Raw genomic sequence first — 15,811 nt, forward strand, 5'->3', positions numbered from 1 at the left:
AGATACAGAAAGGGATACAATGAAAAGTAGATCTATCTTCTGACCGGTGAGTGTCCTGTCAGCGCACTTTCTGTTTCCCGTCAGTACCAGTTTCTTACGACTCTCCCAACGATACCCCGTGTGTATATAAATATTGATGGATGCGTTTTTAAAATAAATTTTTTTTAATTATAAAAGTAATATCTAGGGGCGCCTGGGTGGCTCAGTCGGTTGGGCGTCTGACTTTGGCTCAGGTCATGATCTCGCAGTCTGTGAGTTCGAGCCCCGCGTCGGGCTCTGTGCTGACAGCTCGGAGCCTGGAGCCTGTTTCAGATTCTGTCTCCCTCTCTCTCTGCCCCTCCCCCACTCATGCTTTGTCTGTCTCTGTCTCAGAGATAAATAAACATTAAAAAAAAAAGTAATACCGGGGCGCCTGGGTGGCGCAGTCGGTTAAGCGTCCGACTTCAGCCAGGTCACGATCTCGCGGTCCGTGAGTTCGAGCCCCGCGTCAGGCTCTGGGCTGATGGCTCGGAGCCTGGAGCCTGTTTCCGATTCTGTGTCTCCCTCTTTCTCTGCCCCTCCCCCGTTCATGCTCTGTGTCTCTCTGTCCCAAAAAAAAATAAACGTTGAAAAAAAAATTTTTTTTAATAAAAAAAAAAAAAGTAATACCTAAAAAAAATAGTAACTGCTCATTTAAAAAGAAAAAAACGACTCTTCCAATGATACCCGGTGTGTATATGAATATCGATGGATGTGTTTTTAAAATAATTTTTTTTAATTATGAAAGTAATACCTAGGGGCGCCTGGGTGGCTCAGTCGGTTGAGCGACCGACTTCGTCTCAGCTCATGATCTCACAGCTTGTGAGTTTGAGATCCATGTGAGGCTCTGTGCTGACAGCTCAGAGCCTGGAGCCTGCTTCAGATTCTGTGTCTCCCTCCCTCTCTGCCCCTCCCCTGCTCGTACTCTGTCTCTGTCTCTCTTTCTCAAAAATAAATAGTAAACATTAAAAAAAAAATTAAAAAAACAAACAACTCCTACTTGGAAGCAAGGAAACAAAGTCCATGATTGCACAGAGTGGGGATTACTGGTATTAACATTTGTGCTTTTCTTTTTTTCTATTTATTTATGGATAGCTATAGGTTTTGCATTTCTATTAAAAAATACTGGATGTAGGGGCGCCTAGGTGGCTCAGTCGGTTAAGTGTCTGACTCTTGATTTCCGCTCAGGTCATGATCTTGAACCCCTAAAGCTCTCTTTATGGTCTGCTTTACATTTATGATAAATCAAGTGGAGATCTTTACACATAAACCCACCAACATTTCCTTTTGGGGTTGATACCCTTCTGTTGCCTAGATGAGGGGTAGAATCCTAGTCAACTAGTTCACTCTTCCTTGACCTGGCCGGAGTTTTAAAATAATCTGTGAGGATGGGGCACCTGGATGACTTGAGTTGGTTGGGCATCCGACTTCAGCTCAGGTGATGATCCCGCGGTTCACAGGTTCAGGCCCCAAGTCGGGCTCTGTGCGGACAGCTCGGAGCCTGCAGCCTGCCTCGGATTCTGTGTCTCCCTCTCTCTCTGCCCCTCCTCTACTCACCTCTGTCTCTCTCTTTCCCTCTCAAAAATAAACATTAAAACAAAACAAAACAAAATTATCTGTGGGGATTTCTTGAGACCTGGGTTAAGGACAGGCTTTTCCAGACAGTTTGCATTTCTACTGCCCTCTGTAGGTAATCCAGTTTTCAGGCTTCCCGGGAGGTTGAGGGCAGACTGGCTACAGACTCTCAGAGTCTGATACAATTTCTCCAGGTCCTGGAGGCTGGAGGCCCTGGATGTCCCAGCCTTCCGTCCCATGGGTGGGGCTCCTGGCAGGCCCCTGCTTGGGTGGACAGACTTTGTGCCACTGGGTTTTGTCCTGGAGACTCAGTTCTCCAGTTGTGGCAAATGCCTTAGGCAAGAGCTGACTTCAGAGCTCTGTTTACCTGCCTCTCTGGGTACCTGCTTTCACTTTGTGTTTACCGGCTGTGCCACCTAGTTGAAAACTGAACACATGTTCGTTAGAGCTGGTACAACATTTTTAACTTTCTTAATGAGCAGGAATGCTGGAGTTCCTTGTCTTCCAGACTACAGGAAGTGGCTCTCTTGTTTTTATTATAAAACCTTTTTTTCCTGTTGGTTATAGAGTATGTTCATTGTCGAAAATCATAGGAATAAATTTAAAAGTTGACCACAATTGGGGCACTGGGGTGATTCTGTTAAGTGTCCGACTTCGGCTCAGGTCATGATCTCATGGTTCGTGGGTTTGAGTCCCATGTTGGGCTCTGTGCTGACAGCTCAGAGCCTGGAGCCTGCTTCGGATTCTTTGTCTCTCTTTCTTTCTCTCTCTCTCTCTCTCTCTCTGCCCCTCCCCCACTTGTGCTCTGTTTCTCTCAAAAGAAAAAAAAAAGCCACAATTTTATTTTTCAGAAATAAAAAGTTAGCATTTTATTACCCTATAACCATTCCTATGCATAATTTTAAAAAATGTTTATTTGTTTTGAGAGCGAGAGAGAGAGGAGGGTCAGGGCAGAGAGAGGGAGAGACAGAATCCCAAGCAGGCTCCGGACTCTGAGCTGTCAGCACAGAGCCCAATGTGGGGCTTGAAGTCATGAACTGTGAGATCATGACCTATGCTGAAGTCAAGAGTTGGACCCTTAACTGACTGGGCCACCCAGGTGCTCCTATGCATAATTTTTTAAAAAGTTGAGATGACCAGAAAGCAACAGTCCTGGATTATATTTTTATTAAGTAGTTCCCTACAGAAGCACTTTCGGATGGCTGTGATTTAATGTTTTGCTTTATGCTTTTGTTATGGGTAGGCATAAGAAAAGACCCCTTGAAAACTTCTACATCTGCTACAAGGCAAGTAGATGTTATAACATGGAATATTACTCCGTACACCATTTTTAAGAATCCTTTTAGTAAATTTCCCAGAATTCAGGGCCAGGCATTTATGTCAATTGACCTGCATTTGCGAATCTCCCCTTACAAGCCTGGGGGAGGGCTCATTCTCCCTCTGCCTCCTGTTCTCCCCTTCCTACTCTGTTCCCCACGGTAGTTTTCCTAACGGTCAAACGCATGGCAGTTACAATATTTATCTCATCTTTGGTTTTAAGAACAATGGTTTTCCACCATGGCTTTCACTGTCTTTTAAAAGTTTTGTTTTACTATTCTTAATTTTTTTAAGTGTTATCACACTCTAACCCAATACACCTCTTTGGAAATAGCACGGTCTCCGTTATCAAGAAGTGGCCCTTAAAAATCAATGCAGGTAAGTAAGCTACTTAGCACTGGGAGTCCAGCCCCCATCTTGTCCCCACAGGAGATGCTGTCAGTATCCTGAATCTGTTAGGACAGAGCGGCTGGCTGGAGTGGACAATGATTAGGCCCATATGCTCTTTCAGAACAAGATTAAAAGAATACAGGTCAAGGTACGTGTATGCAACCAGTGGAAATAAAAAGAGTGGATCTCAGGTGTACATGAGGAAAGTCACCACAAAGGCCTGGTTAACCGAGTAGGAGAGCACTCAAAAATAATTTTCATGAAACCAAGCTTGGTCATCACTGTGCCTTTTTTTTTTTTTTTTAAATAGAGTCTTCTGATCATATTGTTCCCTTTCACAGCTGCTTCCATGTTTTTTGGTTAAAACCCAGTGTGATTGCTGAGAACATTGTTATATATATGAGACGTGTGTGTTCTTGGTGACTAACTTGGTCTTATGAGCCATCGAGGCCCTTAGAATATGAAAGCCATGTAATCAGTTTTCCAAAAGATAATGGACGTGTTTCATTTGTAGGGAAAAAAGATACAATTTTATATTTGAAATGTTTTCATTGGCTAATCACAATGGATATTTATTTATTTATTTATTTATTTTTAAGTGTTTATTTGAGAGAAAAGGCAGGAACAGGGAAGTGGCAGAGAAAGGGAGACAGAGAATCCCAAGCAGGCTCTGCACTGTTAGCGAGATGCCTGATGCAGGGCACGAACCCACAAACCATGAGATCATGACCTGAGCCGAAATCAGGAGTCAGACGCTTAACCAACTGAGCCACCCAGGTGCCCCTGGATTTTTAGAATTAGATTATAATAAAACAAAACCTTACTTACCCAGTCAGTCTAAATACTACAACACACACACACACACACACACACACACACACACACACACACACACTAACGTTGTAAGATGGAAGGCAAGTAAGAATGAGAATATCAAATCAGAATGTTAGGATAAGGCTTCTATTTAAATAATCATTTTCCTTTTCCCTTCGGTGGGCGAAGACGACTTGGAGTTTACCACAGTTACTTTAGAATCTCCAAAAGCATTGCTGGCTGAGGTCTGACCGGGAGGCGGATGGTGCGCCTTGCCTTCTGCAGTCTCCTCGGCCCCCCTGGGGGCAGCCGTGCTGGTCGGGTCATGTTTAAAGGCACAGCCTGACCCGAACAGTTCCTCCATGAGACTGCTTTTCTTCTCGCTGAAGGTGTCTTTTGCTTTGGGTCGGGAAGACTTGCCGAAAGAGGGTTCGTACCCGCTCACAGAACGTTCTGGTTTCGGTCCCTCTGCGAGCCCGTGGGCCTTGCCTGCGCCGGCCGGCCCCCCTGACGCAGGCAGGCCCAGATGCAGGTTCTCGGTGGCTTCCGTGAACAAGTAATGCTTTCTCTGCCGGAAGGGTATTTTGACGTTTGCAGCTGCGTTTTTCTTGGGCCCCTCACCCGCGTCACTGACTTGCAGACTTCTGAACTCTTCCTTCACTGCGTCGTCTTCCCGCGTGTCCTCCCTGTCAGGGTGAGTCTCTTGAATTCTCTTTGGTGGCACTTCTTGTTCTTCGGGCACTAAAGTGGTTTTCTTCTCTTGATCTTCTTTTTTCTCCCTTTGTCTCTCAGGGTCCTCTGGAGGTGCTCGTACTTCCAAATGGTCCTCTTCCTTTGATAAATCTGTATGCGAAAAATAGTCTGTTTAGTGATCGTTATTATTTTAAATGTGTAGTTATTATTTTTGAGAGAGAGAGACAGAGTATGGGGGGGCAGTGCAGACAGAGAGGGAGACACAGAATCCGAAGCAGGCTTCAGGCTCTGAGCTGTCAGCACAGGGCCCGACTCGGGGCTCGAACTCACGGACCGTAAGATCATGACCTGGGCCGAAGTCGGACGCTCAACTGACTGAACCGCCCAGGTGCCCCGATACCTCACCCTTTCTCAGGGAGAGGTCCCCATTCTAAAATTCTTATATTTAGATGACTCTCACATAGAGTTCTGCAACTGAGATCTTTGTTTTAGTTTCTACACCACCAGGTTGACTTGCTCGTGAGACATACCCACCTGGAGGCCCTGTGGAATCCTCGGAGTGGACAATTTCAAGATGGAACTCATCACCCCCATGCTGTGTGGGCTGACTGTTCCCCACCTGCCCCCGCGGAGCTTCCCTACGTCCCCGTAGAATGGCTCTTATGGATGCACCTGCATCCACCTCTCACGTGCTCTGGCTTCCTGCTGGGTTGGGCTCATGGGAGGCACTGGCAGGAGACTGAAGGGCAGGTGGAAGATGGAATCTTCCTGTAGGCCCCGGGCGGAGCTGAAACGGACCGAGCTCTTCCTGCCACCATACTCTCGTTTAGTGGTTCTGTCGAATTTTCTCCCTTTGCACCTTGAGGCTCAGGGTGGTGGCTCCAGCTGTTTCCGGCCCCGGGGTGCCTCCCCATCCGCGGCTGGTCTCCCCTGGCCTATCCCGCGCCTCCAGAATCTTCTAACCCTCCTCTGTCCGTCCCACCACGTGTGCTTCCTGTCTCCCGAAGACCCCAACACCTATCTCTCCCGTGTGTCCCTTCCCTTTACTGACTCCACGGATGGCATCAGCTCGCGGTCAGAACCCCAAGCCAGAAGCCGGAGACATGCTTGTCTCTTTCCCTCACCCCACTGCCAGTAGACCCCCCCAGTGCCATAACCTTTTCCTCATAGGTTGTCCTCATGGTCCCCTTTGGCTTAACAGAACCGTTCAAGTTGTGGGACTAAATGAATTTGCCACCGCGAGGTAGTCAGCAGCGTCACCTGCACTTTGGCAGAGACCCAAAGGCAGGCAGGGGAGTAGGAAAGCTTCGGCCGGAGAAAAGGAAGGGCTGCAGGCAGGCCCTGATGGGGGCGATAGGCCTGGAAGAGCCGTGGGCAGCTGGCAGTGGGGCCCCCTCAGCGATCGATTGATCAGGGGGTACGGATTCGCCTTTGTCTGGTTGCCGCCAAGGCGACAGAAGAACCAAAAACCAGGGAGGCGGCAGGTTATCCATCGAATCCTGGCCATTCTGGGCCAGCTTAGGGAAGTCCTCGCTTGGCCGCCTGGTCGTTCCTAGAGGTGCCGTGTGACGTCCAGCCGGCTGGCGTCCTGGGCTGCGGATTGTACCTGCCTGGCGGGAAAGGGTTTCCGGGGCCGGCCTGCTGCAGCCTGTGGGTCGGCTTCTATTTTTGTCTGCGGTCTGGCCATTTGCATCTTCAGTCTCTCGGGGTCATTGCCAGTTTTTACTAAACAGCGGCCCCAAAGCTGTTATGTTCCTGGTTATAAAGATAATATATCCTCCTGGAGAACAGTTTAAGCCACCCAGGAAAGTATAAGGTATAAAGAAGAGAGCAAAAACCTCACCCCGGGTTCTTCCCGCAAGCGGTAGGCACCGTTAACCTTTTCTTTTTGTAAAAAATTTTTTAATGTTTATTTATATTTGAAAGAGAGCAAGAGAGAGAGACAGCATGAGCGGGGGAGGAGCAGAGAGAGAAAGAGGGAGACACAGAATCTGAAGCAGGCTCCAGGCTCTGAGCCATCAGCCCAGAGCCCGATGCGGGGCTCGAACCCACAAACTGTGAGATCAGAGCCGGGCGCCCCTGTTTGGTGATCTTTAAATTTTTTTTTTTTTTTTCAACGTGTATTTATTTTTGGGACAGAGAGACAGAGCATGAACGGGGGAGGGGCAGAGAGAGAGGGAGACACAGAATCGGAAACAGGCTCCAGGCTCCGAGCCATCAGCCCAGAGCCTGACGCGGGGCTCGAACTCACGGACCGTGAGATCGTGACCTGGCTGAAGTCGGACGCTTAACCGACTGCGCCACCCAGTCGCCCCTGGTGATCTTTAAATCCAGTGGGTTTCTATTTCAAGGTGGCACATGTAGCACACTTACTGACATCTCCCGACAGGCACATGAAAGGGACAACGAGAGGTGAGAAACCAAACGCATCCAACATTAGAACACAGGGGAAGGTGCCGATAACGAGTCTGAAATGCTCGGCTTTCCTAGAACATACCGGGTAAATAGATTTATGAACCCAAATTATGAAAGAAGTAACATTTGCTAAGAAATTATCAGCGGATGTTCATCATTACCAGCTGGGTGTGGTACCAGTTAAAACAACGAGAGCATTTTTCACCCATCCAAGTGGGCAAGTGATTTCCAGGTTCGGTGAGAATACAGGGAAATTGGAACTTCCGGGTCCCCATTGGTGGGTGTGTCAATGGTACAGCGTTTTCTGGATGGCGACATGGTCAACAACTTCGCTTCTAGGACCGAACGCGATAAACACACACCCAGGATGTGTACTCTGGCACGGTTTGGTAATGGCGAAGCGTCCCAGGTGTCTGTCGAGGGGTCACGGTTACAGAAACTATAGCACGTGCCGTCGAGGGGGTTCCGGGCGGTGGTTACAGAGAATGGGCTGCGTACACGTGAGCTGACGGGGAAGGACGTTCACAGTGTGTTGTTAATGAAAAAGCCACTTGAAGGTGAACTTCCCCGGTCCTTCCCTGGGCACTCAGGAGGCCCTGCCCTCTGCCTCCCAAGGACGGGCCGCCCCACCACCTGATTACTGACCGGCTGCGCATTTGGGAGGGACAATGGGGACAGTGGCATGCGTGCACAGAGTTGGAGGATTTTCTCGCATGAACACACAGAAATAAAATTACTCATTTTAATCCAGGGAACTAGGAATTCTAGCAAGAGAAGTTGTTTTAAGAATTCGTGGTGAGGGAAGAAGCCAGCAGACTCTAGTTAATTCTAAATGACTGTTAGCTGTGCCCTGTGATACTTGATGCAGATGTGAACGAGTTGGGGGAGACTGCTCATTTTGCGCCTCTGATGTTCTCAGCCCTGGTCTGTCACCTTCCCTCCTGGCCGGGGTGGGAGGCTCCTCCGGGCTGCACGGCAGCCCACGGAGGCAGGTCTGGTCCCTCCTTGACTCGAATCTTGGCACGGCTCCCCGTCTCCCCCCCGGAGAGAAGGCCCGTGTGCCCAGCACGCTACAAAGCTGTACCACGTCTGGCCTCCCCTCCCCTCTCTTCGGCTCCCCCCACCCCCACCCCATGACATCTGTCCTCCGGGCCATGGGGTCTTGGCCTGGAATGCTCTTCTCGGGGGTCCGCGTGGCTGGCCCCTTCCCCCCGCCCCACCGCAGCTGCGCTTCCCTACCCTCCTCTGTTCCACTTGTCTTCCCACGCTCACTTCACGCCCTCAACCTACTGCACACCTTACTTGTTTTACCCAATGTCTGTCTGTCTGCGCTGGAGCGGACACATGTGCGGGCAGGGCGGTTTGTCTTCATCGCTGTACCCCCAGTGCCCAGGGCAGTACCCAGGGCACAGTATATGCTCAATGAACATCCATCAAATGAACGGATGAAGTTTCTAGGAAAATATGAATTACAAACGGACTAAAGGACAAGCGGAAAACTTAGACCAGTGACCCCAGGAGGAAGTGAAAATGGAGTTGTTGGCTTCTGCCCACTGCACCAGACACGGTGGCTTTGCAGGTGAGTCGTGCCAAGCCTTTGTGTTATTGAAACGTGTTCTAGGGGCACCTGGGTGGCTCAGTCAGTCAAGCATCCGACTTCAGCTCGGGTCATGATCTCACAGTTCGTGAACTCGAGCCTCGCATCAGGCTCTGTGCTGACGCCTCGGCCTGGAACCTGTTTTGGATTCTGTCTCCCTCTCTCTGCCCCTGTCCCAATCATGCTGTCTCTGTTTCTCTCTCTCTCAAAAATAAATAAACATTAAAAAAAGAAAAGAAACATTCTAAAGCCAGTCTGGCCCCACACCAAAGGTGTGGCCCCTCCAGAGCCTCTCCTGAAGCCCCCCACTCTGCCGAGGGGGAGCAGGTGACCCGGGGCCCTGGGGGACAGTTCTCTCACGGCGATTGTGCTCACACGGCCGTGAGGGACTCCGCATTCCCCTGCAGCAATAATGTGGCATGCACGCAGTGGGGCAGTGCCTTTAAAATTCAGGAGGGAAATCATCTCCAGCCTAGAAGTTTCTTTCTAGCCAGTTATTAATCAGGTACGAGGGCAGAATCACGTCTCCAGGTGAAGGTAAACACATTTCCCCCACATGCACCCATTCCCAAGATGTGGCTCTCAGAGATGATGGCACTGGCCAAGGAGGAGGAGGACGCGGTTTAAGAACAAGACCTAGCAGAGGAGGGGGTGACAGGAGCCTGCAGGGGAAGGGAGGTCCCAGCACGATAGCTGCGCGCCAGAGGCAGAGGGCGACCAGCCCGGACGCCAAGAGGCTGAAGCATCAAGGGCTGGTGTCACTGGGATCCCTGCTCTGCAAAGCTCCCGGGCCCCCGATGTCCTTGGCCTGTCCTGCCCGTGGCCCGATGAAGGTGCTGCCCTCTCCATCGTGAGTGGCAGCCTGGGTCGGCTGGGGACTCTCATTCCACCCCCCAGGAGCGTTCTGCTGGGACCTCCCCCCGGGAGCTGGAGGTGAGTGTGCTGATCTTAGCACAGGGAATTCGGACTGGCCCTGTCCCGCAGTGTAGACGCCATGGCTCCGGTGCTCCCCAGCCTCCCAGGGAGCTGCATGGCCTCCTCGGTGCTCCCCGAGGAGCACCCTGGGAGGCCGAAGCCAGTCTGCGCACCTCCTCCTGGAGTCTTCACGTCAAGTCTTCGTTAACGGGAGCGTCGCCCTCTACGCAGCTGGGTTTGGGTTTGCTACTCAGTTTGTCAGAACGGAACATACTGTTTAAAGATGTGTACGAGGACAGGACGTGGGGAGGAACAGCAAGGGAGTGACCGGCAGCAAACTGAAGATGTTGGTTGTTTTCTGGTGGGCGGGGGGCGGGGAAGTGCTTAGGAAGGGCCCACGTGTGTTCTGGGCAACACTGACGTCCTAGCTCTTTTTAAATTAAAAAGAAGAAAAAAATTTGTTTTATTTTGGAGAGAGCGAGTAGGGGAGGGTGGCAGAAGGGGAGAGAGAGAAAGGATCTCACCAGGCTCCACGCTCAGCGCGGACCCCGACGTGGGGCTCCATCCCACGACCCCAGGATCATGACCGTAGCTGAAATCAGGAGTTGGATGCGCGACCAACGGAGACGCCCAGGTGCCCCCAAATGACCTAGTTCTTAAGCAGGAGAATGGCCACACAGGTGTTCACTTCATAATAATTCTTTATGTTGTATGATTCCCCCCCCCCTAATTTTTGGGAAGGTGCACGCAGGGGAGGGGCAGAGAGAGGGGGACAGAGGATCCTAAGCAGGCTTTGCACTGACGGGCTGACAGCAGCGAGCCCGATGTGGGCCTCGAACTCACAAACTGCAAGATCATGACCTGAGCTGAATGAAGTCAGATGCTCAACTGACTGAGCCACCCAGGCACCCCTGTATGTATGTGTTTTATGTGTACTTTCACACACACACACACACACACACACACTAATTCACACCTTAAAAAGATAGGTAAGAGTAAAGGACACTTTTAAAAGCAGTTAAAATTACCTTCGTATTTTTTCTTGGACTCCTCTTGGTTTGGTAGTTTGCGGATACAGGGAGGAACCGCACAGGTCATTCCGGTGGATTTTTCTTTATGACCAATGTTTCCAGTTGTCTTTTTACCCTATAATTTAGGAAAGCAGCAAAAAAAAAAAAAACAACCATTTTTTTGGGTACAGATAGTTTTAAATTGTATTTTATTCACTGATTACGAATACTTTCTGTGTAGAGTAAGAGACTGTTCATAGTCTATTTTTGTAAATAGACACTGCAAGAATTCAAATTTGTTGTACCTTAGTTGTCAAAGATGGAATATCTTCTGATTTTTGGGTTTCCTGGTGTTTCATGCTTGTAAACAAAAAACTTCTGTCTGCTTGTACGGATTTTGTTGAAGAAACTGCAGAACAGGTATATTATATGTAAGGAACCTATTTTACATGTGGGTGCAATATTGACTTTACAGAGAAAATAACACATTTGTTGTGTAAAACAAAGTATACCAGATATTAAAATTTTTTCTTCCAATATATGTTTAACATTTGCCAGTTTCCTTTCTTCCCTATCATTTTGCCTGTTTTGTCTCGTTTTGGGGCCACCAAGGTTGTGCGAATCACGGTGTTAGGCTCCAGAGCGAGGAGGCTTTAGGCTAGGTCCGCGTTGCTCTGGGAGGACACGCTGTCCCTGCCACAGACACACAGTCGTGAGGGAGTGAGTCACAGGGACATCCTGCGTCAGTGCTCTTGGTAACCAGTGGTTAGGTCGTCCACCGCTAAATCTATACCTCACTTTCCTCAAAGTGTTATCCCATCTAAATGGCCCCATGGCTGGTACGATCATGTCTGCTGGCTGTTCTGGATTACACAGCAGAAGCCAACAAAGGAAGGCGAGAAAATGTCAAGGTTGTTGCCTTTATTTATGTATTTATTTAAAGCAGGCTCCACACCCAGGATGGAGCCCAGTGCAGGGCTTGAACTCATGACCTTGAGATGGCGACCTGAGCTGAGATCAAGAGTCAGGTGCTTAACCAGCGGAGCCACCCCCGGTGCCCCTGAAATTACTGCCTTTAAAAGTGAGCACGTAGTGACTTTTTCTACCAAAACAGGGTGTTTCTATTGTACCTCTTCTGAGCCAAGCCTGATGCTGGCAGATCTGGGGGGTGGCGGTAGGGGGTGGGGGGAATAAGTACACCCCATCTTGAAGGAAAAGTACTACTCAGCAATGAAGAGGGACACACGGATGATGGCAGCAGCAGCATGGGTGAGTCTCCGAAGCATTAGGCTGGACACGAGAAGCCGACCGAATAGCACGTGCTGTGTGATCCCACCTACGGGAAACTTGAGAACAGGTAAACGAAGCTGCTGTGACAAGGGAAATCAGTGGTTGTCCCAGGAACAAGGACAGGGACTCGTGATGGCAGGGGGCGCGTGGGTGGCCTCCTGAGCAGGGAGAGGTTCTGCACTGACTATGGTCAAAACCTGCTGAATTGCACACTTAAAATGGGTGCATTTTGGGGCATCTGGGAGGCTCAGTCAGTTGAATGTCCGACTCGGTTTCAGCTCAGGTCATGATTTCATGGTTCGTGGGATCGAGCCCCACGTGGGGCCCTGTGCTGGCAGTGCGGAGCCTGCTTGGCTCCTCTCTTTCTCTCTCCCCACCCCCCCCCTCGCTCTCTGCCCCTCCCCTGCTTGGTCTGTCTCTCTAAAATATATATATATATATATAAAATATATAAAAAATATATATTTAATACATATAAATATATACAAATGTATAAATATAAAATATAAAATAAATATATTAATAAAATAAATTATAAGTTAATTTACATAAATACATATAAACATATTAAAAATATATAATATATATTATATAACATATAATTATAATCATATAATATAATATAATATATATTATATATAAATATATAATTATATATACTACAATTATATAAAATATATATTATCTATATATATTAAAAAAAAAACAAGCCACACACTAAGAGATGCGCTTGGAAAGTTCGCTGTCTACCACACACTCTCCTCCAGGCCGGAAGGTGGCCCTCTCACTCCGCCTGCAGAAAGGGCACGCGGGACTGAGCAGAGGCTGGGAGGACCAGGGAGCACATGCAGTCCCTCCTACCTGTTCCCCCATATCGCAGCTCCTTGTTCTTCTGGAATCACAAAATGTTTCAATGCCTAATAAGCTGACGTTTTTAAAATACCCATTATTTCCGTGATATAAAGTAGGAACATAGGACTACGTACTTTCAAGTAGATTTTGAGCAAAAATAAAGCGTACCTGTCGGATAATCTTTGTCACGTAAATTTTTAAGTATCCGATTCGCATAGATGTTCCTGATTTCAAGCTCTCGGTCCTTCTCCTAAAGAGAACCACAATACCAATCTCTCTGTAAATACTTGCTTTTAGCAGCCTGGATTTCTTCTATAAAACACGTTGAGCAAGCTCAGCATTCTTTGAATAAACTCTGTAGATGCTGGCAGGAACAGAAATAGGCCATATCCTTCTAGATCATCCCTGACACCAAAAAGTACCTTGTAACAGAGCAACAAACCATTGTGACGGGGACAGTGCTGCTGAGGGGTTTGCAAGCCGGCTGCCCTCACTGCAGGTTCTGTCCCCCCGGGTCTGCGCCGTGAAGTTTGCTGGCTTTTCTCGTGGTCCAGGACAGCCAGTAGCCACGCTGTGGTCTAAACTAATTAAAATGAAATGCACCGTTCAGTCCCCCGTGGCACTGCCCATATTTCCAGTGCTCAGTGCTGCACATCTCTGGTGGCCACATGACTGCACGGTGTGGTAGAACATTCCCACGTGGCACGAGGTTCGATGACACAGGCCTGTGTTTCGACAGTACGAGTGCAGGGTGGGTGAAGCCTAGAACAAAGGCATCACTGTTCAGCTTTAAATGTCAGGATTGACTTTTTCAAGTCTTGGCAAAACAGGGGTGCTGTGTGGCTCCGTCAGTTAAGCGCCCAACTTCGGCTCAGGTCATGATCTCACGGCTCGTGAGTTCGAGCCCCGCGTCGGGCTCTGTGCTGACAGCTCGGAGCCTGGAGCCTGTTTCAGATTCTGTGTCTCCCCTCTCTTTCTGCCCCTCCCCTGCTCGTGCTCTGTTTCTCTCAAAAATTAATAAACATTAAAAACTTTTTTTTAAAGTCTTGACAGAAGTTTTGAAATCCTGGCTTGTTGAGGGAAAAAAAAAAAGATTTCATTAAGCACCAAACACTCCTCTTACACATGCACCAAGAGGCCAGCCTGTTAGACTCAAGACCACTGAGTTTTAGTCAAAGCCACAGTCAAAAGGAGTGGGCACGGGTGCCTGGGTGCCTCAGCCAATTAAGCATCGGACTCTTGATTTCAGCTCAGGTCATGATCCCAGGGTCGTGAGATCGAGCCCCGTGTCGGGCTCTGCCCTGAGTTTGGGGCCTGCTTAGGACTCTCTCCCTCTGCCCCTCTCCCCCATCCCTTTAAAAACACAAAAACGGAGTGGGTGTATATGAGTTAAGGCTGTCTTCTGTATGGTTAGACAGAAAGGGTCAGAGGAAGGTGCCCAGAGAAGGAGGGTAGAGATAGGAGGAAGGGAGAGAGAGAGAGAAATCAGGTGGGGTGCCCGTCAGGGATATTAGGAAGGTGAAGAAACAACTCTGAGGTTTGGAAAAGTCTCAGCGCAGGAGGCCTTGGTGTGGCCCGGGACATTCAAAGCCCACGGTCAAGCCCTCCTTCAGCGTGGAGCCAGAGTAGTGACACATTGCCAGTGGGAAGCTGGAAGGGCAGACACGCCATCCAGGCAACGGGCCAAAGAGAGCACTTCACTCACTTGCACAAGGAGTGAGACCCAGAGAGGGGACGGGAGCAGAGGGAAGAGCGAGAGCCAGGGAGCCTGCTTCCGAGTCTTCAACGTCACTGACCCAGGTGATCCCACAGCACAGGCTCTGGGACCGACCGTCGAGCCAAGGATCCGATGGCGCCTCGAGGCATTGGCATCGACAGACAACAAGCGAAGATGGCCGAGATTTGACCTACGGAGCAGAGGCCATGAGCGTCACCGGCCACGTTCAGTACCTGCCACACAGGTCCCGGGCACCCCACTAGTTAGGACCAGTCACTCCTCAGGCGAGGGCAAGAGGTTCCAGAGGGTCAGGGGACTCTTTCTCCTTTTACCAACAGGGTAACGGGTGTGCACCCCCTCTTAACGCTAGATGCTGTCTCCACCAAGAGACGCTGCGAGTCTCAGAGACAACCTAAAATGGGGCCAGTTTTGATTAGAACGGACTGAGACAAGCTTCTGCCCAGTCTCCGTGTCCATCCCTGTCCCCACCTCCAACTTGTGGGAACGGGGCTCATAAGGAAGTATGGGTCACTTATGGAAACTAAAAATGTTACATATTTGTGCACATCTGAGTTGGAATGGGCAGGTTTTGTACTGATTTCATTTTTAATGTTTATTTATTTTGATGGAGCACGAGTGCATAAGTGAGGGAGGGACAGAGAGAGAGAGAGGGAGAGAGAGAGAGGGAGAGAGAGAATCCCAAGAGAATCTCTGCACTGATGTGCGGAGCCTGACTCGGGGCTCAGTCTCACGGACCCATGAGATTATGACCTGAGCTGAAGTCCAACCCTTAAGCGACTGAGCCACCCAGGCGCCCCTGTACTTATTTTAATCATAAAATTAATTTACTATCGGGGCACCTGGGTGGCTCAGTCGGTTAAGGGTCTGATTCGGCTCAGGTCATGATCTCGCGGTTCGTGGGTTCGAGCCCCGCGTCGGGCTCTGTGGTGACAGCTCAGAGCCTGGAGCCTGTTTCGGATTCTGTGTCTCCCTCTCTCTGCTCCTCCCCTGCTCACACTCTGTCTCTCTCTCCCTCTCAAAAATAAACAAACATTTAAAAAATTTAAAAATTAATTTATTATCAGAGGTACATAAATGGATACAATATGAGAATATTAGCCTTTACTAGAATTTAAGTTTCTAGGAGCAAAAATATCAGTATATTTCTCTTTTTCTTTCTTTTCTTGTAATAACACCTCACTTAGCAAG

At 49.1% G+C, this 15,811-nt stretch overlaps 1 protein-coding gene across 2 annotated transcripts in view; it reads right to left on the reverse strand.

The window, feature by feature from the left end:
* Positions 1-4,264: 4,264 nt before the first annotated feature.
* Positions 4,265-15,811, reverse strand: part of LCA5L (lebercilin LCA5 like) — a 29,494-nt gene continuing 17,947 nt past the window's right edge. For both annotated transcript variants that reach the window (XM_047099849.1, XM_047099848.1), the window contains 4 exons: positions 13,054-13,135; positions 11,049-11,152; positions 10,762-10,879; positions 4,265-4,956 (listed from right to left, as the gene is read on the reverse strand). In XM_047099849.1, coding sequence (XP_046955805.1) covers positions 4,265-4,956; positions 10,762-10,879; positions 11,049-11,152; positions 13,054-13,135 — 996 coding nt within the window. The remainder of the gene's footprint in view (positions 4,957-10,761; positions 10,880-11,048; positions 11,153-13,053; positions 13,136-15,811) is intronic.

The sequence above is a fragment of the Lynx rufus genome, unplaced genomic scaffold (genome assembly GCF_022079265.1).
Source record: "Lynx rufus isolate CCGP_SWC_20201006 ecotype Redwood Valley unplaced genomic scaffold, mLynRuf1.p SCAF_5, whole genome shotgun sequence".
Classification (NCBI taxonomy): Eukaryota; Metazoa; Chordata; class Mammalia; order Carnivora; family Felidae; genus Lynx; species Lynx rufus.